Consider the following 26,025-nt stretch of genomic DNA (forward strand, 5'->3'; position numbering starts at 1 on the left):
GGTGGCATTTATTTTCTGAGTGCCACTGAGCAATTTATTGTGTGAGTCATCTCTGTCAGAGTTGTGCTGTAGGAAGTATAAATTTATTTTGACAAACCATCAGTACAGACGATGAGCTGCATATAAATTTTTATATTGCCCAAGTGTTTCTTGTCCTTGTCAGGCTAATATCCTTCAACCTAGCATAGTTAGAAGTAAAAGCTGACAAATGTAATTATGATGATGTCATTAGATATTTTGGCTCTTCAGCATTTGACATGCTTTGTTTCTTTCCTGTTTTCTAGAATTATTTCTCAGGTTTATTAACATTTTATTTCAACTATGTTATTTCTAGAATGAAGCTTGCGCTCAGGATGATCAACAACAATGCATAAGCAGAACAGAAGAGACTTCAGGTATAATGTGCTAATATTCTAAGTTAGCAAAAGCCCACAGTGGTGTATCTTGCAGTTATACAAAGAAAAAATAAACCAAACCATTCTCATTTACATGATTAAAAAATTTATTTCATTAACAAAAACAATGACCCGCAGGACAGTGCATTCTCCTCCCTAGCCTCTTACTAAATTTTGTTAACACAAACCAGACTTGTGAACTTTTTGAATAGCACTTCATTAAGTTTAAATATCAGTGAAAGGGAAACTTCTTGTTCTCTCCTCCCTGCTGTGAGCTCCTGCTGCTTAACTTGTGCTAGATTTAGCAGTTGTTAGAGCCTTTATGAGCCTCTGATTCACTTATCCATCAAAAGTTGGATGTCACAGAGTGAGAGAACCTGTGTCGTTTTCCACTGGTTTAGTGAGCTATAATGGCTTATGGAGTTGTCAAGTGTCAGAGTTGTGTGAGTACTAGGGATGGACTGTGCAAGTGTGGAGCAGGGGAGGAAGAAGAATTGGGGAAGAAAAAAGAAGATGGCAACCAGACTTTCCTCCTTTTAGCTGTAGTGAGTCAGCAGATTAATGCCTAACTGATTAGATGTGATGAAAGATATGAAGGTGATGGCTTCTTTTCCCTAGACCAAATTGAAATGGAGGTGTTTTGGAACCAGTACTTGTCTGAGGTATGGGAATATCACTGTGTCAAAAGCCCAGAATACATACTTTACGTAGCAACTGCAGTCTGAAGTTGTAACTCCTGAGCATGTGTGAAGGATGGGCCTAATACTTCTTAGACGTCTGTTGTTATGCTCTGTTACTGCAAGGATCTTGCGACAGAGCATCTTAAATCATCTTTAATTAGATGAAGAACCAAAGTTGAGTTGAGGTTGAAATAACAGCAGCTTTATATCAAGAATGGAATCTGTCTTAAGTAATGGTGCAGCACTGTTTTCTATCTTTTGAAAACTTTACAAATATTCTCACCTTAAATTCATTCTAATGGATGGCAGTAGTCCAGCGTCTGTTGACTAAATCATTTATATTCTTCATTTATTAAATTCAAGACTATACTTCTCAGGTCCTCTTCTGCAAGCCTGCAGTAAGGGGAAAAAGCCTTTTGTTTACCACCAAAACAGCAGACTCCTGCCATTTAAAGAAGTAACAATACCTGACAGTTGCAATTAAAGACAGAGGGCCATTTGACCACCATTACCCAAGTTTAATTAAACTGCAAATTGTTCTTTATTGCCAGAGCACCCATTAAAAAAGCTCCACTCCTACTAGGCATTTTTAATATTCTTCATTCTGAACAGTAATCAGGATTCCGCTGCAATGAATAGGCTCCAGGGGGTGACAGTGTGTATCTCATCTAAGAAGAAAGGAAGCATATTGTCTCAAGAATATCCCACTGCCTTTTTCCATAGAGAAAGGAGTGCCTAAAACTTAATTACTCGGGGTAGGGAGGGCATGAAGAGAAAAGTGTAATTTCAAACTTGAGTAACAGATTTTTGTTATTTCTTTATTTCCCTGAAAAAATGATAGTAGTGAACAATGATCATAGATGTCCAGAGGAGGAACAGACATTCATTTTAACATTGGTGGAAATCCCAGCTGATTCAAAAGAGTTTGATGCATCTGTTTTGCTGGAACAAACTTCAGAACCCTTACTACCAGCCCCAATACTTATCACCCCAATAAATGCAAGGGAAACAAGTGTGACTGAAGTGGAGAGGTAAATGCTTTATTCTTGAATAAAGTGAAATATTTTTTGTGAACCTTGTTTGTTTCCTAAATGTGCATTATTCTCAGAAGAAGAAAGGCAAGAGGAAATAATTTTGGCAGAAAAAAGGAAGTGTAAAGGGCTCTAATCAGATTTGAGAAAGATGTCATCAGCAGTTTAAAGTTAGTGTTTTAGTTAGCTGGGATTTTGGTGTCAATCTTAATTCTGATTTACCCTTTAGAGCAAGTCTTCCCTTTTAGCAGAAATCATTTGTCCCATCCGAATCTATTCTGCCATGGATACTTAGAATGAAAAGAAACTGAAATGAAATGTCTAAGCATGTGCACTTTTACACTACTGTAACAGTTTTGTAAAGTAGGTATTTATTAATTGCTCTTCCAGATTTTTAGTGTAGATGGTCTTCTGGAGAACATGATAAACAGTGGTCATAAATTCAGATATTCTCTTGAGTTTGTGCCATGCTCAAAGGGCAGAAGAGCTGAAAAAGCAAACAAATTAATTACTCAACAGAATAATAACTGGTTTGCAGAACTGCAATACAAAGGGTTTGATTTTCTTTTGCAAGGAGTATTCTTCAATGCAATATGACAAAATTGCAATTTCAACATTACAGTTGAACTAAATCTCCTGGTCAGTTTGGGAGGAAAAACCGAACATCACGGGAAAAAGACATTCTGAAGAATAACAAGTGTTGCAAAGTTGTAAAAAACGCTATTACTATATTAAGTGCTCATATCATAGCTAGAGGTGTGATGCAGTTCCACATCATTGTGGAGGACCTTGCCATGTGACATCAAATGTTGATGTCATTCCCTTAGTTATTAAAAGGACAGGTCTTTGAGTGAATTTTGGCTACACAACGAATTTTGGCAACACAATGAATTTTGGCTACACGATGTTAAGAATTCTAACTCCTGTGGAACTACTGTTAGTAGACAGAATTGCTAATAGGCAGGGTTAGGGTACATCTTCTGTCTCACTGTTCCCTTCTGCTTTACCCTATCTCCCTAGTCTGCTGCTCCCCTAGATGACTTGCTGTCTTTTGAGACCATACGGGGGAGTGGAGGGCGGTGTGGGAGCATGGGGGTAAAGATTCAACTGTGCATATAAATAATACTGTATTGTAGGATCTCCTAGGGCAGTTTATCACTTATCTTATTTTTACATTATATGAAAATATCAAGTACAATTCAAATAGAACAGTTTCTAAAAGTAATTAGATTGAATTATGACTACAAAAACTCAGTTTTCTAACTCAAAATAACACAGAAAAATGTTTCTTGGTAGTAAATAGTACATTTGAAATTAATATTAGATATTAAGCAAGAAAGACTATCACCACAGATCCATGTGTAATTTCCATACAGAAATGTTATGCAAAGTAAATTTGGGCTTTTGTACAGTCACAGTAATGACTTCTTATATATACAGCATTGGATCGTCAAAAACTGCAGCTGATGAATTTACTGCACCTTTAAACAGCAGTATGGAAACTGAACAACTAGAGGGTGCATCAGTAGAGCCTGTCCCAAATTTGCGGACAACGCAAAAAAGGTCAGCTGCTGACCTTGAAGAGAATAATTTTCCTCTTGCCAAGAAAATTCTCTCTACTGTTGTAGTGGAAGATGACTTGGAAACCACTTATGAGGTGAGATCATAATTTGGTAAATGAGTCTTTATGCATAGCGTAGATGCATAAAATGTAATAGAGCATCTTAATTATGTTTTTTGTTTAGTGGCGTCACTTCTGTGAAAATGTGCTGCCTGTACAACTTAAAGAAAATCAGCACTCACAGATTGCTTTTTATTTTGCACTCCACAACAGTTTGGGGGCTGTTAATTTTGTATCATTTTTTCTTGAGAATCTATAAGCTCTCGGGTTTTATTATTAGGCTTCCTAGTAGGCAGACTGGTTATGTATCTGTCTTGGTTCATTCACTACAGCCTTTCCAACAATGTCTCTGCAGGATGGGGAACTTTGGATGTTTATAGGATGACTGGCAGACTGTCTAGGTTCACTGAACGATGTTGTGATTCCTTATGGTGTCTGTTACTTCATGAGGAAGTTGTTAGATATATTCCTATCTCGTTTTTAACATCACAAGTATTAGTTTAAAAGAACAAGCTGCAAATAAAAACTAGGAGCACGTTTCCAGCTTCCCTCTGTGCTTTTAGAATATGACCAATCTTATGGCAGTGACTACCACTGCTTTTTGTGAGTAGCTAAGATTGTGTAGTATATCTGGGTGAAGGAATGAGTTATAATTCCCTACATGATTCAGAGAGCTTTTCTAGGAAGGACTGGATAACAAGCCTCTTTATTGATCTTTCACCTTGACATCCTTGTCTTGAGTCATTTGTCATAACACCTTGAAAAGGAAATTAGTTAAGTGATGAATGATACTGTACTGAAGATGTGTCTTCTGTATCACTCCTGTTCTTAGAACTGTACATGCATGATATGTCTGTATCAGCTTTCATTTTCTCTTATATATTGAGAAAAAAAGACAAATAACTTTTCTCTTTTCAAAATACAGAGTTACTCAATTAAATCCACAAATGCTTCAAGGATAACTTCAGGTAGGTATATTTAAACTTGTAAAACAAAGTATAATGAACATAAATGCTTAATACATCACAGTTTAATGCTGCTGTTGTTGTGCTAAATAGTCCTGTCTGAGGCTATCTAACATGAAAATAGAAACAAATTTACCCTAATACCACCATTCCATGTTTTTTGCTATGAACTTGTTGCTATGGATGTGTTGGATTATATAACTGTTAAGTTAATAGTGGTTCTAAAAACATTGCTGTAGCTAGTCTGTTTGTGAAATTTGGGAGGCTTTTGGGGCTAAACATATCTTCTCTTAAGCTAATATTTCCACGTGTTGGAGAGCGCTAATAAGAACAGGCATTAACTGATACTTTAACTGTACTAATTTTTTAAGCAAAATAATTCCTTTTTTATTTTACTTTGTATTTTTAAAAAAAAAAATGCACAAAATGTAACTGTTTGAAAACCTTGTCTGCCTCTGAAGAATCAGAGGGAAAGCTGTATTACTGACAATACAGTCTTCAATGAGCCTGTGAAGTGTTTGGCAAACTGCTTTTTGGCCCTGAGAAAGACTTTAAGGTGTAACTGTAGAAGCTTAAACAGCTAGATGACATGATTAAGTCCAGTTGTGTGCTGAAAAGGATGTGTGTGTGTGTGCGCGCGCTGTAAAACCACATTTCTACCAGCTTTTCCAGCTTTTTCCCAATAACATCTGTAAGATCTTGCAGACTTTAAAAGTAGACCATGAACTTTTAATCCTTAGTGGGGACTTCAGAAAATAAAACTACAAAAAAACCCCAAACAACCCAAAACCAAAACAACAAACCAAAAATCATCCCTTCTCTTGTAATGGTACAAGCCTTCTTAACACCACACGCATCTTTTGGGCTGTTGTGTTAGCCATGAGGTTAAGTAACCGAAGTCTTTAAATGACTCTCGACTACTTTTACAGGGAATCCTTTTCAAAAGACAGAGGCGTCAGCAAAAGAAAAGGTACCTGCCTCTCTGTTGGTGTCTGAATCTATGTCACCACTGGCTGACAGGAGCCAGCTTGAGACTTTGGAGAACTTGGGGAAAGCACCACTTGAGAATTCAGCATCCAAACACAAAGAGGAAGTAGTGTCTAGATTGTCCTCTAACAGAAAAGCAGAAATAAGTGGACAAGGGAAGCAGGGGGATGTGCATGAATCTGGACAGTTGGAACATACTGGAAGCCTAGCATCATCTTCAAAAACTCCATTACTCAGGTATTTATGCAATGTTTTGTTGGCCTTTTCTATAAAAAAGGACCATTTTTCTGTATTGAGGTTTTTATATCCTTTTTCCACTTAGTGTTACAAGAAGGGCAGTACCATTGTTTATGACCTATATGGCTAGAGTTACAATATCTATCCTCTTCAGCAAATTAGAAAGAAGCAAATTGTCTGCTTTGAAATTTGAATTATTCATTAAGTGAGCAGATTGACCGAGGGACACTACTGAGGTATGGTATGTCTACTTTAGACACTGACAGATGCCTCTTGTGAGGCAGACATCAGTTGGCTATGATGCAGATTTAGAATAATTGTTGTTTTCCTAAGCTCAGGCTAACGTTGTGATATATATACCCATCTACTTGTTTTGATTTTTGTCTTTCTGCTAATAAGATTTGTTACTGGTATGGTACTCAGCACACAGGATTTTTAGGACTAACTTAAGATGTGTCGTATCCCCAAAGGAGTTTGAATATTGACAGCTCAGAAAATACTCCTTTTGTCTAACCATCTGATTGTGGATGTTTTTAATATATCTTTCTATAATGCTTAAGTGTTCCTGCTCTTTATTGCTCAGTGAATTTGATTGTGGTGCTCCATTGGTCTCTTCTGATGCTATCGTTTACTCTTTCATTATGCTTGTGTGAGTACCAAAACTGGTTATTTGTACTGGGACTTCCACAGCAATTGGGGTGACAACGCACTGACACCAGAATCCTTGCCTTTAAGTTTACTAAGTTGTTGTCCTGGGTTCAGCTATAGCAGTCATTTTTCTCCTTCTTAGTAGCTGGTGCAGTGCTGTGTTTTTTAACTTTCAGCCTGGGAACAACGCTGATAACACTGATGTTTTTAGCTGTTGCTAAGTGATGTTTACTCCGACCAAGGACTTTCTCAGTCTCATGCTTTGCCAGGGAGGAGGGGAAGCCGAGAGGAAGCAGAGACAGGACACCTGACCAAAACTAGCCAGAGGGGTATTCCATACCACAGCACGTCATGCCCAGTATATAAACCGGGGGGAGTTACCCGGAAGGCCCAGATCACTGCTTGGGTCGGGCTGGGTATCGGTCGGCGGGTGGTGAGCAATTGTATCCTCTCCCCTTGTTATTTCACTAATCATTATTATCACTGGTGGTAGCAGTAGTGGTTTTGTATTATACCTTAGTTGCGGGACTGCTCTTATCTCAACCCGTGTGAGTTACATTCTTTTGATTCTCCTCCCCATCCCTCCGGGAGCGGGGGGAGGAAGAAGGGGGGGAGTGAGCGAGCGGCTGTGTGGTTCCGAGTTACCGGCTGGGCTCAAACCACGACAGTTGTAAACTCTTAACAACATAAAAAGCTGATACTCTGTGTACCCGTAAGTGTGCTAGTACTAGGTATGATGCTGTTAATGGGCTGCAGTAGGCAGTCTGCTCTGGCCCCATCCTTGGGAATCAGGTTTCTTTTTCCATTGATTACATGAAGGATGCTCTTTTCTGTTTGTTCTTTAGGAGTATGTCTCAATTTCTTTTGTAACTTCTTTCTGAAGATGTGGTAGCTTGTTACACAGTCTGCTTTAGTAGCAAATAGTACGTTCCTGTTCTCAGGGTTGGAGATTGTTGAGTGTCTCTGCAACTCTTCAATAAAATCTTGTTCCAGAATATTCAGTAATCCAAAAGCCTTTCTCAGAATGACTTTTTGGGTTGGGTTTTTGGTTTTTTTTTTTCAGATTTTTTCATGGGTGTCAGAGGTATCCGTTTGTTTCCTGTGTAATGAGTTGGACTCTTGTAATAATATATATATCTTCCATTCATGGAGCAATCCTATTACATCCTGACATTTATTTTTTTTTTGAGCAGGCATGGAAGAAAACCATTGGGATTTTTATCTTTAATTTGCACAAAAAGTAGTTCTGAAACTGCAGAAAATTCCAAAAGGAATAGAGGGAAGATCCCAAAACCTCGGCTTGTGACTCCAAAGCGAAACATAAAAAACCGCACTCCATCTCCTAAGGACGACAAGGAATCTTGTTCTCTTCCCTCTACAAGTACATCATCATCTGTGGACTATGAGAATATAGCTGCTGATGCTGCAGTTATGGTATGTGTTTACCTTTGAATGCCCTTGCATTTTTGAGATGTGAAGAACAGTGAATTAGTTATTTCAGGAGTGGGTAGGTGGTAGGTAGTGTTCATATTTCGAGATCCTTGTCCCAGTGAATAAATCCTGACTTGTGCTTGTCTTGGAAACTTACAAGGGAAGTGAGTTGTTTTTTCTCTGCAGGTATGAATACATGTTTCCTGTATTCAGTAAACACTGAATTTTTGGCTAACCTTCCTATCTAAATTGGAAGCTCAAGTGCATATAAGTGTGTGTGTGTGTGTGTATACATATATACATACATACACACAAACAGATTAAGACTGTTAAGAGGAGCTTTTTCTCTTTGTATTAGGTTCCAAGTAACAAGCCATCTGAGAAGCCACCGCTTTGTGCTAAAGATCAAGAGAAGGAAGAAGAGCCAACCAGAATCTCTGAGTATTTTTTCAGTGACATCTTTATGGAAGTGGATGATTCAGAATAGCAAGTCAGCTTTATAAAAACCTAGGATCTGAGAATATAATGCAACAAGAAAAGAGTATTTTTTCAGAGTTCTTATGTTGATTATGCCACACTTAATGTCAGCCAAGCTATTTTTAATTCCATAGAGATGAAAGGTATTTCTTCTGAAGCAACCTGGATACTTCTAAGATGTTGACATAATCTAAAGCTCTACATTGATGTCATTGTACCAGAGCAGCACCTGCTCGCTTGTAGTTTCACGTTAGATGCTGATAATGGATGCATGACTATCTTGAAGAAAAGTGCAATGAAAAAATGTGTAATTTTTGTGACAAGTATCCCTTTGAATTTTAATGCTAAAGCTTGTGGTACTGGCTGTACAAGTTCTTTACTTCTTTTTGTGAAGTATGTGATGTTAGTGTGTTAGAAGGAGGAATGAACTGTTTATCTATAGTGTAATCTCCATAGATCAAGGTGCAAATACTGGAAGTAGTGTAGTAAATACATAGATACGTTCAGCACTGCAGGTATTTTTATTAGCATCTTCAAATCATGTATTTTTATACGGGTTTTTAACCACGTGAATTAAAAGATCCTAACTGAAAAGCCAGATACGCTTAGTTCCTTAAAAATGTATTGAGAACAACTGGAAAAACACAATTTATTAAAAATGCTACGCAATGTTAATGTTTGCTGCTGTCCTATTAGAGCGGAAGGAAGAGGTTAATGTTTCCTAGTATAAATGCTAATTTCCTTCTAAATCTGAAAACAAGGGGATAAATACCATTTCTTTTCCTTGGTTTTATGTGTAGGTGTTTGTATATCTGCTGACTTCCTTGGTTTCCCTTGTGCAAAGTAGTGCAAAGAGGTAGGATTTAAACTATGATTACACAATGTGGTTGCTTTGAAGGAGTTGCTACTTTGAAGGAGTAGAATTTGAATGGTTTTCCTCGTGTTGCATGTCTGCTTGTACTGTAACTCACTATAAAAATGCTGATCTAGCTTTATGATTTTTTACTTGCCTCATCAAGAAGATTGTCCTGTTGAGGCAACAAGGTTCATGCAGTCTCAAAGTCAGATGGTCACCCACAGATTCAGTACTTATTCTGAAACTCCTTCTTACACAAAAATGAGTGTGGAGAATTAAGTAGCCTACATTTTTCTCCTGTTACTTCATACCAGCAGGTACTTTTGCAAAACAAATGATTTATTATTAAACTGATGTTTAAATGGTATTACTGTGCTCTCAAGGAGCATAACAAAGAAACCTATTTTCAGCTTTGGACTGGATAATCATTTACTGGCAGAGATTTTCATATAAGTAGTTTAAATACTTTTGAGACTGCTTGCCTTTTCAGAAAGCAAGGCTTCTGAAGGAACCTTTGAAATTTTGTCAATGAGGAAAAATACACAGAAAAACTATTGTTACTGCAAATTGCTACATTAGCAGGCCTCTGTCAATCAAATGTGTCTAGCAGCAGTATCTTCTTGAGGTGATGGAAAAGGGACTAACAGTCCCAGTGTAAAGTAACTTACTTGAAAGCATGTTGTCAACCCCCCTCACCGCCCAGAAGAGCCCAAAACCACCCATCACCAACAGTTTCTGTTCAGATAGTATCTTGTGCTTTGCCTAATCCATTTAACTTGAAATGTTTATCTAAATATTGTCTTACTTGTAAACATTATGAAATAGATTGATCTATACATAAAGGGCCATGTATTGTATATCTTGCAGATACTATTTTATGTATGCAAGTGTTAGATTCCAGATACATGTGGCATGTTTAAATCACTTGCACTTATAAGAAACTAAAACAGATTTGTGGGGAGTTACTGTAAAATAATTGCCCTAAATACTCTGAGGTGGTAACCATTCCACATTTAGTTGTGTACATTTTAGCTTGCATCCTTATTACAAGATAAAAAGCAACCCAGCTATTTCATTACTAAAATTTAAGGTGCCTTATCTACCTGTTAATTGGGACTACACACTTTTTTTTCCCTGCAGTAAGTCACATGCACTTCGTTAGAGGGCTTGTTTGTTGGTTTGTTTTTTTTTTTTTTTTCAGAACAAATTTAATTTGAATAGAGGTGAGATGACTTTGTGTTCTAGTTGTGTATGAAAGTTTTATAACGGTGAAGGAGGTAAGAAAAGGTTGAAATCTCAATCCCTATTAGTTTAGCATTTCTACGAAGCTGTGGCATTAGACTGCTTTGCTTAGAGTTGTCCAATACCCTGTTATCATTGCTTATAACCTTTCTGTTTCAAAGAAAGTAGTCATATTCTCTGTGTGAATTATGTGAATAAATTATTTTATATTGCCTCTGTTTCCAGTTGTTGGAATAGCATTTGCAGTTTTCAAATGCTCATAGGTATAGTAAGTTAACGAAAGTGTGGGCTAAATGGATGGCTGAAGCTCTGACTGCAGCGCTGGGGAGCACACGGTGGTAACAGACTAAGTACATTTGAACAGAGGCTGTGTGGTGGGTGTCTCTGGTTTTGGGTATGTTTTAGCCTAATTTACTTGGTATCTGACTTCACAGTGTTTTCTCTCTGTACATACAAAATAAAACTGGAATGCTGGAAAACAGCAAAGCTTTCACACGAGGAAGAATAAAAAATAAATGCTCTGCCACTCTTACTGTAGCATCTCAGCCGTGCTGCAGGTAATGACAAAAGGGCCAGGGCTCTCCAGGGTTGCGCACAAGTGTGTAATCCCGTCTGGGAACAAAAGTCTGCCAATGGGAGTTCTTCAGCGTTGTCTTGCACCCGGGGCCGAGGGGGAGGTTGCGGTGCCCTGTCGCCGACCGGCAAAGGGAAAGGCTTTTGCCTTGTACGAGCTTGGTTCTCACACTCACAGCCACCCCACGACCAGCAGGACTGGGCACTGCGGGCAAGGACGCCACGGCCCGGCCCGGCCCGGCCCGGCCTCGGGGCCCCGCTCTGCCCATTGGCTGCGGCGGGGGGAGTGGCGGCGGCGGGCCTGGGATTGCCGGCTCGCCTCGCCTCGCCTCGCCTCGCCGCCATGCTTCTGGGTCCCCGGCGGCTGCTGTGCCGCTGGCAGCTGCTGTGCAGCGCCCCGCCCGCCCGCGGCTACCGCGGTGAGGCGGTGGCAGCGGTGGGGTCACCCCCCGACGCGGGCTCCGCGCTCTACCAGGTAGGCTGGCCCGGGCCCCCCCCGCCGCCTGCTGGGCCGCAGGCCGCGGAGGGGAGGCTGCGGCGGGAAGCCAGGGGCGGGCAGCGGTGTCGACCCCCGGCACCCGCGGGACTCAGCGTCTGGCCCTCCCGCTGCCAAGGCGGCCGGGCTGGGAGCGGACGCTGCCGGCCTGCCCCGGCCCGCGGCTCGGCCGCAACCCGCTTCCGCGCCCTCGTGTGACGAGCCCGCCGCCTGCTGAGGGGAGGCCTCACCCGTGAGGCGCGGGCTGCGAGGGGCTGCGGAACTCGGCGGCGAGTGGGCCGCGAGGACACGGACTCGGCGAGGCCGTGGTGTGAGTGCGGCAGTGGCGTTACAGCTGGTGTCACCGCGGTCGTGCCGCACACCGTCTGCGGTCAGCCCCGGGTCGCCCTGCACGGCCGGGTTTTACCGTGCTGCGGCCCCTGCCCGGCGCCTTCAGTGCCAAGGTCTGTGTATTTAATTCATGCAGGGCGTAGAGGTGCCATGTAAAAATAACATGGGTTTGTACCGTCAGCTGCCTCGTTATGGATGTTTTTACACGTTTTGTTTTTAAATCGGAATGCCAGCAGCAGCAGGAAGGATCATCTTTGGAGCAAGAGGGATAGGTGGAATTCCAATTGTCTTTATGAAGAGAACAGTGCTTGTATCTGGTATAAATTGTTTTATTTTTTTATGCGATATTACTAACACAGAATCACATAGAATGGCTTGGGTTGGAAGGGGCCTTAAAGCTCATCTAGTTGCGACCCCCTGCCACGAGGTAGAGCAACCTGGTAGAGTCCACCTTCCACTAGACCAGGTTGCTCCAAGCCCTGTCCAGCCTGGTCTTGAGCACTGCCAGGGATGGGGCAGCCACAGCTTCTCTGGGCAACCTGTGCCAGTGCCTCACCACCCTCACAGTAAAGAACTTCTTCCTTATATCTAATCTAAGTCTCTCCTCTTTCAATTTAAAGCCATTCTCCCTTGTCCTGTCACTACAGGCCCTTGTCAAAAGTCCCTTTTCAGGTTTCTTGTCAGCCCCTTTAGGCACTGGAAGGCTGCTCTAAGGTCTCCCTGGAGCCTTCTCTTCTTCAGGCCAAACAAGCCCAACTCTATCAGCCTGTCTTCATAGCAGAGATGCTCCAGCCCTCCGATCATCCTTGTGGCCTCCTCTGGACTCATTCCAACAGCTCCATGTTCCTCTTGTGTTGGGGGCCCCAGAGCTGGATGCGGTGCTGCAGGGGGTCGCACAACAGCAGAGTAGAGGGGGAGAATCCCCTCCCTCGACCTGCTGGTCACACTTCTGATGCAGCGCAGCATATCAACTGCATCGTATTTATATTATCATCATATTCAAGATAAGAATTGTGTTACAGTTTGGGCTGAGAAAAACACAGCTTTGGTGTGGATCAGAACTGGCAGGAGGGCATGTGTTTCTTTTCACGTTTGTTCCAAGTCAAATATCAAACAGCACGTGAAGCAACACTTTCTGACTGAAATAGTTCCTTTGCTTCTGTGTTTGGTTTTGCAGAAACTAAACTTGGGAACACAAGTTAGGTGACTGAAACTTCTGTGAAATTTCAGTATGTGTTTATATATTCACACATACAAAGCTTGTGCACGTGAAGTGGGTGTGTATATATGTATATATATGTATGTGTGTATATTTATATTCAGCATATCGAAACCCCCAGAAAGTAGTATTTTAATAAATGTGTTTGCTCAGCTAAGCTGTCGCTAGATTTGCGTTTGTGAGCGTGTATCTTTCAGTCTCAAAAGCAAGGCTTTTTAAAGTAGCTAATGGTGTTAGAATTTGATAGAAATAATGTACAGAGCGCTGTAAACACGTGGTGCTTTACAGACAAAAAGAACTGAGGTCCCTGCTGTGAGGCACTTCACCATCTGAAACAAAAGTAGAACAGAGAATAAAGGTGCAAACACATGAAGGCATAACCATAGGTGATGAAGGTCTTGTCTTCGTTAGCTAATGTTTGCTTTTCTGGCTGTGAATTCAGCTAGGCACGTTTGCCTTCATAGTGTAAACTGTCTTTCAAGCCAGACAAATAAAAATGTAATCTAAAAGTGAGTGAGTCTGAATTCTGGAAAATCTGTGTAAATATTCCAGGAATTAGATTTTGCAGCCACTTAGTTTATGTAGCAGTAATTCAGTTAGCTCATGTGATAACTGTAGGATTAGTCTGTAGGTTTTGCCTCTTGATTTTTCTTTAACATTTCTAGAAGCCCTCGGGTTAACAGCAGGATCTTATAGAACTTCCTGGTGCAAGGGCAAGTTTCCAGAACAGCTCACATCACTTCACTGGTCTTTTTGTCATTAATTAGTGAAAAGCACACAAATACGTGGTAGAACTAGCATGCTTGATTTTCTGTGCATATTCAAAACCTACAGTAAGATTTCAGGGCATCTTTTCCTTTGTAAAGTATAACGATGCTGTGTTCTGGTTAAAGGCATGAAAGATAAAGATAGAAATTAAGTGAATTTAAACAACTGCAATATTTGAATACACTGTGCTTTCTTATAGATTATCTAAATCGTCTTTTCACAGTTTTTCATGTAGAGTAGCTAAAGTAGCTACCATGATTTGTTAATTCAGAAGCTAATAAGCCTGTGATTGTGATCGCTGTGTCTCTTTTAATTTGCTTTGCCATTTTTAGATGGTTCGGGAGGTTTTTTTGGTTTTGTGTTTTTGTTTTTTTTTTTTTTTGTTGGTTTGTTTGTTTGTTTTTTTCTTTGTTAAAGGTGAGTTTTTAAGCTCAGTACTGTGTGCAAAAGGTGAGTGTATGTAGAGAAAACAGGCTGGCTGGACAAAGAGAATCAGGGAAAATACATGGGTAATGCTGCGAAATGAGCTGGCTGGACAAGGTGAACACATACAGTAGAAGTGGGTGTTGTGACAACTGCAGATTTTTAAAAGTGTGGAATTACAGTGGCTGTTTCACAGACTTTTCACAGGGAAAACAGTTAACTTGTAAACACTGTCTTTTGTAAAGGATTAAAAGTAGGTTTTGGTTCCTTCAGTGCTGCTGGTGGTTGTGTGGCTGCAGTTGCTGTCTGTAGTCTCTCCTAGGAGCAGCAGAGTGAAATTAACACGACATGTCTTGTTTTGTTCTTGGTTTTGGGGATGCTGCAACAGTGGTGAAGCTGGCTTGAATGCAAAGTGTCTGTGTATGTATTTTTATTCCTTCCTGCTTTGCATCTCGGTGCATTTCAGTGGCCAGCACAGAGCTGAACAAACTTAACTGCAACACTTTTGCTTCTAGGGGAAATCTTAATTCTGAGTGTTTGAGTCTGAATATAAAGAGTCACTATATTTTTATTTTTTCTGTCAAAGTAGACTGTAACATCTTCTAAATGAGAATTAGATAAGGCAGTATGATTTTATTTTTTTTTTTTTAAGCAGCAGTTACTACATAACTGCATATGGAATTGCACTTTTCAGAGAGGTAATGCAGCTATTAATGTCTGGGGAAAAAAACCCAAAACAACAAATTGAGCTTGACTAATACCTTTTAATTTGTAAGAAATGGTAAACAACTGCGGTAATAAGCACACAGAGCTTCTGATAGAAATTGTGAGCTCAGTACTGGATCAGTCATATCCAAAACTAAGAAGACCAGACTTTTCTGTTTTTTAAAAGCTTTATCTCTATGTTCTAACTAAGCGACAAGAATGTAAAAATGTTAACCAAATTCTGTTTGGTCTATGTCATTCATCTTTTGGTATAAAACACAAAATAAGACATAAAGATATATAATAAGACATAAATTAGCAGCGCTTAATTTAATCCACATGATGCTTTTTACAAAATTAGATTAAAAAAACTAACCTGTGATAATTAACAAAACCTGAAAAATAGCACTTTAATAGATAATTCTGATTTTATTTATTAAATTTGGAACTAGTCTTTTACAATCCTAACATGCTCAGAGTTTTTTAGTATTTTTCTTAAATGCTTTGGGATGCATGAGGAAAGACAATACATAGGTAGAAATGTTATTACTTTAAAGACAATACAGAGCCAGTTTTTAATAAGATAAAATGAAATTTGGAAGAGAAATAAATCTTATACCTTCTGTGCTTGTTTATTGAAAACCAGTACTGTCGTTCTTGATTAAAAATGCTGGTTTGTTCTCCACTTAGGAAAACTATGAACGAATGAAAGCACTGGTAACTGAACTCCAACAGCAAGCAGAAAAAATCAGTTTAGGTAAGTATGGTAGATTTTAGAACACTTGTTCTAAACACTTGTTTAGTTTAGTCCAAAACCCAGTTTTGTTCTTTGGTTTTTCCCCCCCCTTATAGATGTATGTTCATTCAGATACCACATACTTGCTGGATTATAGTAGTCATACCGAAATTTTAGCTATCTATTTAAATCTAGATTTACCACCTCTTGACATCTGAAAAAAGGTGTATGTCCAAGCTAATTTGGTTCAAAATTTAGTTGTTGGTTTGTTGGGATTTTTTTTTTAAGTAACTCAGGCTAGCTAAGAAAAATGTCCATACCACTAGCACTTCTTTGTTTACAACAATGTCAAGTGTTTTAACGTACTTTTTTGCCTGCCAGTTGAATATCAGAGCAATATTCTAATGCAAGCAAATCCATAAATTACAGGAAGCAGACATAAATAAAAGCAAGGCTGATTTAGTCAAATGGAAGATTAATTTCGTTGTCAGAGAGGCAAAAAGTAAGCGGGAAGGTAGTGAAAACTGGATATTTAGAATTGGTTAATTTTTAATGGTTAAAATCTTAATGGAACGTATGCCTCTAATGACAATAATTTTTAAAAATAGGCAGGGTTATTAATAAAAGGCTTTTACTGATAAGCACTTCACCTGCTTCCTTGCTTCATCCACTGCTACCTGCTTTTGTGACAAATTGGTTTGGCTGATGTGATTCTGTTCAAGTTTCGTGTTAGTCTCTTCATGTGCAAAGAGGATTTTCATAGAATTATAGAGTCATTTAGGTTGGAAAAAACCTCTAAGATCATCGAGTCTAGCTGTTAACCTGGCATTGCCAAGTCCATAGCTAAACCATGTCCCTAAGCAGAACATCTGCAAGTCTTTTAAATGCCTCCAGGGATGTGACTCAGCCACTTCCCTGAGCAGCCTGTTCCGGTGCTTGACAACCCTTTTGGTGAAGAGATTTTTCCAAATATCCAATCTAAGCCTCCCCTGGGGCAACTTGGGGCCATTTCTTCTCATTCTATTGCTTGCTACTTGGGAGAAGAGACTGACCCCCACCTCACTACAATCTCCTTTCAGGTAGTTGTAGAGAGCAGTAAGGTCCCCCCTGACCCTTCTCTAGGCTAAACACCCCAGTTCCCTCAGCCGTTCCTTGTCAGACTTCTGCTCCAGACCCTTCACCAGCTTCGTTGCCCTTCGCTGAACCCTCTCCAGCACCTCAATGTCTCTCTTGTAGTGAGGGTCCAGAACTGAACACAGGATTAGAGGTGCAGCCTCACCAGTGCCCAGTACAGGGGGTTGATCACTGCCCTGGTCCTGCTGGCCACACTATTGCTCATACAGGCCAGGATGCTGTTGGCCTTCTTGGTCACCTGGGAACAAGCTGTGCCCATGTTCAGCCATCAGTCGGCATCAGTCAGCACCCCCAGGTCCTTTTCTGCTGAGCAGCTTTCCAGCCTCTGCCCCAAACCTGTAGTGTTGTACAGGGTTGTTGTGGCCCAAGTGCGGGACCCAGCACTTTGCCTGGTTGAGCCTCATATCACTGGCCACAGCCCATCGATCCAGCCTCTCCAGATCCCCCTGTAGAGCCTGCCTACTCTCAAAGCGACACCCCCAACTTGGTGTCATCTGCACATTACTGAGGATACACTTGATCTCCTCATCCAGATCATTGATAAAGATATTAAACAGAACTGGCCCCATTACTGAGCCCTGGGAATACCGCTTGTGACTGGCAACCAGCTGGATTTAACTCCATTCACCACAACACTTTGGGCCTGGCTCTCCAGCCCGTTTTTTACCCAGCAAAGAATACATGCATCCAAGCCATGAGCAGCCAGTTTCTCCAGAGAAATGTGGGAAGTAGTGTCAAAGGCTTTACTAAAGTCCAGGTAAACAACATCTGCAGCGTTTCCCTCATCCACTCAGCTGGTCGCCTTGTCACAGAAAGACGTCAGGTCAGTCAAGCAGGACCTGCCTTTCATAAACCCATGCTGTCTGGGCCTGATCACTAGGTTGTCCTATACATGCTGCATGAAGGCGCTGAAGAGGATCTGCTCCATAACCTTCCCCAGAGCCAACGTCAGGCTGACAGGCCGGTAGTTCCTCAGATCTTCCTTCTGGCCCTTGTTGTAGATGGGTGTCACATTTGATAACTTCCAGTCCACTGGGAGCTCCTGGACTGTTGAGAAATGATTGAGTGGCTTGGTGAGCACTTACACCAACTCCCTCTGTACCCTTAGGTGCATCTCATCCAGCCCCATAGGCTTGTGTGTGTCTCAGTGGTGTAGCAGGTAACTGACCATTTCCCCTTGGATTATGGGAGGTTTTCATTTTGCTCCCTGTCCCGGTCTTCCAGCTCGGGATGCTGGGTACCCAGGAAAGAACAGGTCTTACTGATAAAGGCTGAGGCATTAAGTATCTAAGCCTTTTCCTTATCCTTTGTCATTGTGTTTCCACCCGCATCCAGTAAAGGAGGGAGATTCTCCTTAGCCCTCCTTCTGTTGCTAGTGTATTTACAGAAACATTTTTTACTGTCTTTTGTGTCAGGGTCTTTTCAAAGACCCTAGCTGTATTTTTGCTGGCAAACAAAAGCAAGTCTGTAATAGTTTAAAAGATTGAAATCTGTTTCATCCTTTTAACTTTTAAGACTACCTGAATTAATTATGGTTTACTGTAATTAATGTGGACGATAAATTTAAAATGGTTTATAAATGCTTAACTTTGCTGCAAGAGGTTGAACACGCAACTTTAATTCTTCCCTTCTTGTTTCCATCATAATACTGTTTGTCTCTTCGTATATGGTTTTTTATATAATGCAGTTTCTTTTATGGTTTTGGAGTAAAGCACAGTTAAGATTTTGTGCTTAGTTTTTTTGCTTGCTGTGCAGCAAAGCTACAGCATATCCTGAGGAGATGCTGAAACACTTGGACTACCTCTGTCTTTCATGGGCATAGAGACTTCAGCAGTTCCCTGTGTGGCTCATGAGATAATGATCATGGCCATCTTCACTGCTGTTTTCCTGTTCTTGCCTGTTACATGATAATAGGACAAGAACATGGCCCTCATCTTTCCTTCATCTTAGGGAGCTCCGATGTTAATACACCATTTTGGGTGACGTCGATTGAGATTGCTTTGCCCATCATTTAAGTATGAGAAGAATTAGGTACTTACGTTGAATACATTTGAAGGATAAGTGCAACACCTTTTTTCTTAGTAAGAGCTGTCTTTCAGAGGGTGAGCTCTTCCTTGAGGTCTTTGTAAGGAATGTAATGAATGCTTCATTCTTTGTTGTCTGTTTCAGTGGATAAGGCTTTTGTGAACCCATATCCCATTTTACTGAGTAATCCTCAGCTGTACAACAGGAAGATGGCCCCTGCCATCACAGAATTTACAGGCTATGATAAATTACAACAGATGGATTTCTGATAACAAGCACAAGAAGCGACTTGAGATACTTTTAGTCTCTGTGACTAACAGCAATCATAGCACATCAGCAGTCACAGTGAAGTTCTTATAGACATTACTGTAAAGGAGGAATTAAAGAAAGGATTTCAAATTAAATGCCTCCAAATTTGTTCCATTGCCACGGGTGCTGCTTCTCAGTCTACAGAATAGACGTCAGCGTAGGGTAAAGCAAAGGTCTTTGTCTTGGTTGAGAAATACTCAATAGAATGGTTACAAGGCCTGGAGGGCAAGCATTTATGACTTGTTTGTAAAGAGGGGGAGTGTACGGAGATAAGGGAAGTCACAGGATGGGAAATAATTTTTGCAGCATCACTGTGGGTGTAAATGAGAAAGGCAAGATGGAGGTCAGAGAAAATATTGTAGTTACGATGATGTGGGATGCTGAGAATTTGGATGAGAGTATTAGCTCTGTAGGTGGATATGAGAGGTTGTATCTTAAGAAACTTGTACAGAAAGAATTCTCAAGATTTCGGCTTAGGCTGGATACACAGGCCTAACGAACAGGCTCAATCAGAAATAAATTGTGGGGTTTCTGGCATGCCTAACGGGTAGGAAATTGTGTGTAGTGATCAAGGAAGGAGATGAGAGAACAGGCTTGAAAGGTAGGCTTAAAAGCTCTGTTTCAGTGATGCTTAGATGACAAAGAAATATTGAAGTCTCAGGAGAAATGTGAGCAAAATAGCACTTTTTTATTTTGGACAGAGGAGACAATTTTAGACTGATGAGGTGGATCAGTGATCTGTCTACATAAAGAGACAATATTTGTATAAGCTGTTGTAAAGAGGCTGAAGTGTGTCAACAAATCTTAGGTATTGAATGACAGAAAGCTCTAGAGAGCAAAAGATATGATTTAGGATGACCTCGAGTAAAGGGTTGAAATGAAGCAAAGATACACTTGATATTAAATGCTGTGTGTCTGAGCTCTTCTTACAGTTTTGGAGTGATCTAAGGAAATGAATCCAGATTGTGTTGGGTCTTTCAAGACTGGAATCAGCATAGCTATTTTGAACCAATTTGGGGGAATAGTAAGTAGTTCTTACTGCTGTGCTTTTGTCTGTGTGTTTGTGTTTTCAGCCCTTCGGTTTGTTGCCAAGCAGTGGGGGAAAGTTTCAGACAGCTGTTTATTAAAATATGTACCTCAAGACTACTATCAAAAATGAGGGGGAAAATTGCGTAGATTCTGAAAAGCAAGCCTTTTTATCAATATCTTAAATCTGTTTGAAATGGAAACCATTATTTATTAAATTTGTTGTTAAGGTCCATACTTCAAAACTGGGAACTCATCGGTGCTTCCATTCGAAGTTTTAATGTAAGTGGTGATTTATCTGTGTCCTTTGTAAATCTAACAATTTACTATTGTATCACAGGAGGTGGAGAAAAAGCTCGTAAGCTTCATACATCAAGAGGAAAACTGTTACCCAGAGAGAGAATTGACAGGCTTATTGATCCTGGGTAGGTACTTTGTTTTTTTAAAAACATTTCAGGTTCTCTTTTGAGGGTAAATACTCCAATAGGCTCATTTTTTCTTTAATTTCCATAAACACTGGCAAATTACACAGTTGAGATTTTACAGTCTTCTTCAAAATAGTCACCTCTTTAAAAAAAATAAATATATTTTTTAAAAATTTAACCTTTTAAATGAGATTCAGTGACAAATATGGCCAATTCCTTTTTAAAATTGTGTTCTATTTGTCATCATTCAGGTCTCCATTCTTGGAGTTCTCCCAGTTTGCAGGTTACCAGTTGTATGGTAATGAAGAGGTACCAGCAGGAGGCATTATCACAGGCATTGGACGAGTATCTGGGTGAGAGATTCCAGTGATCTACATTATTGATGATATGAAAAGGAAGAAGGTATAATTCTGTTCAGTTTACAGTATTAAGCTATTAGCATTTTTTAGTCTTTCAGTTCTGACTCAGAAAAAATCATCAATGTTGGTATCTTAATTTATTCAGTCTTAGCTAAAAGGAAGTGATTTTATGTATTTTTTTTAGTTAGTGTATCCCATATTAAAGCAGAACACATACAGCGTTTCTGGTGTCCAATGAAGGAAAGAGATTAGCAGATCACTGAATCACTATGGCCATTTTTAAAAAATAGGGCAATATTCCAAACTAAGAATTAGTTTTGCTCACTAAAAGTTCCTCCAAAACTGATGCTGAAATTAAATACGATGCTATACAGCTTTATTTTAGGGAGTTAAGGGACTGTGAAACAGGACATCATAGCGCTGAGACTGCAGTTACAGTGTTCATTTGGTGGAGTGCAGGCGAGGAGGACTCTTTTTGAGCATCAGGACTTTGAGAGTCCATGATGTGTTGCGGTTCTTAACCAACAGACTTACTTACCCATTAGAAATATTCTTCTCTCTCATAAAGTTGTTTTATTTTTAGGGTGGAATGCTTGATTGTTGCTAATGATGCAACTGTCAAAGGTGGTACCTATTATCCCATCACTGTTAAGAAACATTTACGAGCTCAAGAAATTGCAATGCAAAATCATCTCCCTTGCCTATATTTGGGTAAGTCAAGTCCCATTGCAGAAATAGCAAACGTCCTTTGTTAAGGGGAGCTGGAGTTGTCTAGATAAGATGCTACTTGTTTAAATAAAGATTTTGGAGACTGATGTGTCCCTAGATTTGACTAACGAGGTATGAATTTTAGACACACATACTCAAATGCATTTTTGCCAGTACTGTGTGACCTCTGCAGATTGGTGGCAAGTCTTAACTGGAGGGTACCCACAGCTTCTCAATGCTATGTTCTGCACTGCTGTAGGGCTGGGTTCATAATATACAAATGCAACTGTGCCACTATATCACCTTTTTCTGACTCCTTTCCCGTTTGTCGTGCAATCAAGAGAGAGTGCTTTGTTGACCATGTAATTTTCATGCCATTTGAACTGCCTTTTCCCTCCATGGTAGCTGCCTAGGTGTTAATTCTGATGTGGGCATCTTCTTTTCTGTTAAGGGATGGCCCATTTCACAATACTGGTGTGTTGGCCAGGTTGGAATTTGTCTTGATGCTGATTTGGGAGAGTGGTTGCAAGGGCAGGGCTAAGAATGAAAACCCTGCTTCATGGTAAACCTGAATGTAGGGCATTACTGGCTGCAGTCATGTAACACGAGAATGTGCATGTGGGCTGCTGCTCATAGGTGAAAATTCATTGCCAGGAGCCAGAGTTCTCATAGATACTTGTCCTCCCTCTGCATTTCCTTCTAGTCTTCTGCCCTTTTTCAGAGTCTTACAACAGGATGTAATTCCCTTATTTGGGAGTGGAAAGGTAGCTGCAGTTGGGGACCTGTAAGCCAGAGTGCAGATCATGAGATCTGAGGGCAGATCACATAATAAACAAAGGTTCCTAGAGATAGTATAAGATCTTTGGTATGTCCATATAATCAAGGCATGAAAGTACACATGCTATGCCTCTTGAGCTCACGTGTTGCCCTTTCTGGAACTTGTGAGAGAATTGCAATAGAATAATTGAGTTAAAGTTGTACATTGAAAATGTTCTTAGTTTAAGTGTTTTGCAGTAAGATGAGTTTAGAAGGTTGTATAGGGAGGTACGATTGCATCTCTCAGCATACCTGAATTTATTTTCCATTAGAATGGATGTTATTCATGTGTGTGGGTCTTACTATTTTTTTTTTCTTAAGAATATCCTAATATACCTAGATTCACGGAGATAGTGATAGTGATAGTAATTGCTGTGTATTTTGTAACGTGCAGATACTTTATTAAAAACTTAGATAACACTGTTCAAAGACATGTTAATATCTTTTCGTTTACTCCAGTTGATTCAGGAGGAGCAAATTTACCTCGGCAAGCTGAAGTATTTCCAGATCGAGATCATTTTGGCCGTATTTTCTATAATCAAGCAGTCATGTCCTCACTAGGAATCCCTCAGGTAATTTGCTTTTACTTCAGAATGAAATGTACTAATTAATTTTTATGCTTGCTGTCTTTATCTGGTTTCATGCTTTGTTTTTGACAGCGCTGTGTTGTGCTGACCTGATGACCCAGTCTGGAGACTGGAGGCACTGTAGACACAGTAACTGTCCACAAGAAGTCATTTATAGTTTTAAAGAAACGATCTTCTTTCTTTGCCTTAGTGTTAGTGACATGACCTACCTGCTTCTTTCTTGGAGTGGGAGGGAAGGAGGCTTGACAACATGATAGGTAGGGCCATATGAAGAAGTATTAGGAGATCTCTTGCAACAGTTGTTATTCTTCATCAGCACTATAAAGATGAGAACCCCTTTGATGATGGCTAGTAAATGAGACATACATTCTACTGATATGGGTATGCATATGTTTATGTATCCATTTTATATATTGATGTGCTGTAAGATAAAACTGCCCTAAGAATGAGGTTATTTTCTAATGTATTAACAATGCATAGAATTACTGTTAGTCATAGTTCCTGGATTTAGAAGTGGTTTTGTGTCATGGGTGTTTCAGGAGTGCATTGGGGTCAGTTCTTTGACGCAGGTGGAGTGCTAGGGGAAGTGCTTTTCTGAATCTATTAGTCATGAAGAATGTGGATCTTTTGAGGATGTGACTGCTAATGATAGCTTTTTCTGCAGTGAAAATGAAGGGCAGAGTATAAGGTCTCAATGGAGGTGAGGAAGGCAGGTAGCAGGATGAAGACCCTGGTCTTCAGGAGAGTAGTCTTGGGCTCGTTAAGGGAATTGTCAGCAGGACCCTGTGAGAGGCTGCCAGCGAGGGTGGAGGAGACTTGTCTTTGAAGATAACCTCCTCCAAATAAAGAAAACGCTTCAGGAGAGCAGTCAGGTCATTCATACAGAGTTGCTATCTAGTCGGTCAGCTCCCATCCTCTTCATATGGTTGCATAGCTCTCTCATACATAGCCTTGTACTCCCCCTTGCAAGCTAAAGAATTCAAGCTTGCTTAGTTGTTACTCCTACAGAAAGTGTTCAATACCTATGACAGTCTTTGTTTATCTTTTGTCAAGTCTCGTTATATCTTTTTTGAGATGAAGGAGTCAGACTGCACTGCTCAATATGTCAACTAATGATGGGTATATATAAAATAGCATAATGATACGTTATTCTGTTATTCCATTGCCAGTAGTTCCTAACATTTGTGATATTTTTTTGACTGCTGAACAGTGAGCTGGTGATTTCACTGAATTATCTTAATTTCAAGAGCCTGCTCCTAGGTGTAGTTGTTAAATCAATGCTTATCACTTTATAGTGGCAGGATGAAAGAAAGTGAAGGAAATTTTCAGGATATTACATTTGAGAAGAAAAAATGTTTAGAACATTAGGCTTAGAAATAGGTGGTGGAACCTCAAGGAGAGTAAAAGTTTAGTTAACTTGCTGTTTCATTTGAGGGCTGTTGTGGAAGTGTTTCCACTTCCATGACATACTTGACTGTTGAAATCATCACTAATGTAAAGTGGAAACAGGACTTTATTCTCTTCATTCTTACCAACATGTCATTGAGAGGCATAGTTGGGCTGGGACCATTTTTATTTATCCTCTGTGAGAAGCTATGCTTGTTTGAATCTCCTAGTCCAAAGGAAGAAGTAGAAGCTAGTATTTCCCTTCAGTGTGAAGCAGATGCACTGGTCAAGGATAGCGTATTCCGACTCCTTCTTACATAGCTATGCATGATTTCTGAGGAATCTACATTTATTACCTTGGTACTTTTTGGCATATTTTGGGAACAAGTCAGATTTTATATTTTCAACCATCTTTTTCTCTACCAAAGAATCCTGAAATCTATTGCCTCCAGAGAAATCCAAGGCTGAAAATTCCAACAACACACTAAATCTCTTCATAAAGTCTGACATAATTTAAGTTGTGCGTTCTTTTGTTTCCCGCAGTGAAAGTGGAGCAATTGTACTAATAAGCTAGATCTCCAGGGAAAAAGCACTGTTTAGTTAGAACAAAAATATTTAGGAAAAAAGACAGCTTGCAAGCTGGCCATCATGTAGAGTCACTGACAGGTCTAGGTTGTGCTCTAGATTTATATGTGTGAATAAAATTTGTCGAGATATTTTTGTGGAACAGCAAGTGTCAAAGGAGACAGTCACAGAGCTGTTTTGCTGAATTATCTTCTTAGGAGAAGCTTCAGTAAGCAGTTTTGCTAGAGAGTGCAATCATGATCTGGTATGGGAGTAGTGATTTTTAGATGTTATATCGAAGAGGGATATGTAAAACCAGTTTGCAAGGATGAAATTACTGACGTTAGGCAGGACCTTTCTAGAAATGCCTGGCCCTAAAGTCATGCTGGTGTTTTCCTGAATATCTTGAAATGACTTCAAGGTATTCAGGAATATAATTCAGGAAGTTCCTTATAAAGTTAAATTTGTTTTTATTGTTTACCATATAGTGTTTTATTAGGAGTAGCATCATACTTCTATACAATAAAAGCTAAGTGTAGGAAAGATTTGGCTTTCAACAAAACACAATTCTTTTATGGTATGATAAGGTAACTTTCTTAAAATATTTATGGAAGACTGGAAAAATGTTTTATGGAAGTGCTTCCTTCATTTAAAGGATGTAATACGGGTGTATTTTGTTTGGGAGAGGTTTCTATCCTTTGTCTCATTTTAAAAAGGCACTAACAACATTTGTAAATCCAATACTGATTGTGTGCTATCAGACTGTGTAGCTAGGATCATCTTCCCTGTCTGGGAGGATGTTTCATTTGGAAATGGTGTTAGGAAATTATGCTCCCTCTGATTTTCCTTTTGGTTAATTCTTCTGA

The 26,025-nt window shown here is 40.0% G+C and overlaps 2 protein-coding genes across 5 annotated transcripts in view; both read left to right on the forward strand.

Annotated features, from left to right (window-relative positions):
• BDP1 (B double prime 1, subunit of RNA polymerase III transcription initiation factor IIIB) overlaps positions 1 to 10,782 on the forward strand; it is a 50,239-nt gene extending 39,457 nt beyond the window's left edge. For all 4 annotated transcript variants that reach the window (XM_030469974.1, XM_030469978.1, XM_030469975.1 and 1 more), the window contains exons 36-42: positions 335 to 395; positions 1,917 to 2,106; positions 3,547 to 3,763; positions 4,653 to 4,695; positions 5,622 to 5,916; positions 7,758 to 7,998; positions 8,354 to 10,782. In XM_030469974.1, coding sequence (XP_030325834.1) covers positions 335 to 395; positions 1,917 to 2,106; positions 3,547 to 3,763; positions 4,653 to 4,695; positions 5,622 to 5,916; positions 7,758 to 7,998; positions 8,354 to 8,482 — 1,176 coding nt within the window. In that variant the 3' untranslated portion in view covers positions 8,483 to 10,782. The remainder of the gene's footprint in view (positions 1 to 334; positions 396 to 1,916; positions 2,107 to 3,546; positions 3,764 to 4,652; positions 4,696 to 5,621; positions 5,917 to 7,757; positions 7,999 to 8,353) is intronic.
• Positions 10,783 to 11,428: 646 nt separating this feature from the next.
• MCCC2 (methylcrotonoyl-CoA carboxylase 2) overlaps positions 11,429 to 26,025 on the forward strand; it is a 38,396-nt gene continuing 23,799 nt past the window's right edge. Inside the window, exons 1-6 of the mRNA XM_030469979.1 lie at positions 11,429 to 11,618; positions 15,775 to 15,841; positions 20,655 to 20,739; positions 20,991 to 21,092; positions 21,682 to 21,809; positions 23,082 to 23,194. Coding sequence (XP_030325839.1) covers positions 11,487 to 11,618; positions 15,775 to 15,841; positions 20,655 to 20,739; positions 20,991 to 21,092; positions 21,682 to 21,809; positions 23,082 to 23,194 — 627 coding nt within the window. The 5' untranslated portion in view covers positions 11,429 to 11,486. The remainder of the gene's footprint in view (positions 11,619 to 15,774; positions 15,842 to 20,654; positions 20,740 to 20,990; positions 21,093 to 21,681; positions 21,810 to 23,081; positions 23,195 to 26,025) is intronic.

Source organism: Strigops habroptila, chromosome Z (genome assembly GCF_004027225.2).
Source record: "Strigops habroptila isolate Jane chromosome Z, bStrHab1.2.pri, whole genome shotgun sequence".
NCBI classification, from domain to species: domain Eukaryota; kingdom Metazoa; phylum Chordata; class Aves; order Psittaciformes; family Psittacidae; genus Strigops; species Strigops habroptila.